The sequence below is a fragment of the Anarrhichthys ocellatus genome, unplaced genomic scaffold, assembly GCF_004355925.1.
Source record: "Anarrhichthys ocellatus isolate YVR2014 unplaced genomic scaffold, GSC_Weel_1.0 scaffold6629, whole genome shotgun sequence".
NCBI lineage: Eukaryota > Metazoa > Chordata > Actinopteri > Perciformes > Anarhichadidae > Anarrhichthys > Anarrhichthys ocellatus.
In genome coordinates, this window is record NW_022286603.1 from 699 (window position 1) to 1,928 (window position 1,230).

At 47.1% G+C, this 1,230-nt stretch overlaps 1 protein-coding gene across 1 annotated transcript; it reads left to right on the plus strand.

Annotated features, from left to right (window-relative positions):
- Nucleotides 1-258: 258 nt before the first annotated feature.
- LOC116380269 (selenoprotein T2-like) lies at nt 259-1,013 on the plus strand (the record flags this gene model as incomplete). Its single annotated transcript, XM_031842212.1, has 3 exons — nt 259-308; nt 372-498; nt 583-1,013. Coding segments are annotated over 3 exons (276 nt in total), but the record flags the coding sequence as incomplete, so codon positions are not given.
- Between the last annotated feature and the right edge of the window lie 217 nt (nt 1,014-1,230).

A 1,230-nucleotide genomic window follows, 5' to 3' on the forward strand; every position in this document is an offset into this window, starting at 1 on the left:
TTGCCTCCTTACCCCGACGCAAGTCGGAGGGAAGAGCAGAGTTTTCAGGTGTCCCTGGTTATTTTATAAACTTTGTGACTTCCGGTCTTAGAACCGGAAGTCCCGCCTCGGCACCGCCGGCCTCGTTCAATGAGAGCAGTGCTGAGTTTTGGCCAACCGAAACTCTTTCTTGTAGGGTTTGGTGTTGTCTTCAACCCAGATCAGGCTTTTTGCTGAACAAGCAGGCCTAAGTATTTTCCTTTATTCAGCAGCACATAGTCAGACCCCAACACTGACATCACTACACTACCCACAACCCCCTTCAACAGGTGATCTCTGACATCACTACACTACCCCCTCAGGTGTGTTGGTAACCTCTTGTCTGTCCTCAGGTGTGTTGGTAACCTGGTCTCTTACCTGAAGCTTCTCTCCATCCTACTGATCGTCAGTGGTCAGAATCCCTTCGTACTCCTCGGCCTCGACACTCCCAGAGCCTGGAACTGGAGTCAGGACAACAAGGTACATGTTACCATGGCCACGGATGATTCAACGGGATACCATGGCAACGGATTTAACCCCGTCACTGTTTTTGTTGTTTGTCAGATTTTCTCCTGTCTGATGGCCTTCTTCCTCTGTAACATGATGGAGACTCACTTCCTGTCTACAGGAGCCTTCGAGGTCACTCTTAACGGTAAGTTCTGATTGGTCCAAGACATGACGTCACGGTGACAGTGTAGATCTGATTGGTCCAAGACATGACGTCACTGTGACAGTGTAGTTCTGATTGGTCCAAGACATAACGTCACTGTGACAGTGTAATTCTGATTGGTCCAAGACATTACGTCACTGTGACAGTGTAGTTCTGATTGGTCCAAGACATGACGTCACTGTGACAGTGTAGTTCTGATTGATCCAAGACATGACGTCACTGTGACAGTGTAGTTCTGATTGGTCCAAGACATGACGACATGACATGCAAAGTCCTTCGCTCACTCCCGATCTGCGCCGTTTGAATGCGTTTTCTGTGAATGTCAGCATATAGGTGCACTAACATGTAAGTGTCTGCTGAGTTGACCGCAGTCTCGCAGTCACAGGTCTGATTAAGAAGCGCTCCATTTATTTATCTTTTTAGAAAGTTCGGTTCTTCACGCACATGCAACATCAGTCAAGGCAACTGGACCGGGTCATATAGGCTACGATATTTTTGACAAGTTCATTAAATTATCATTATTATTAGAGGAAATTATGGGG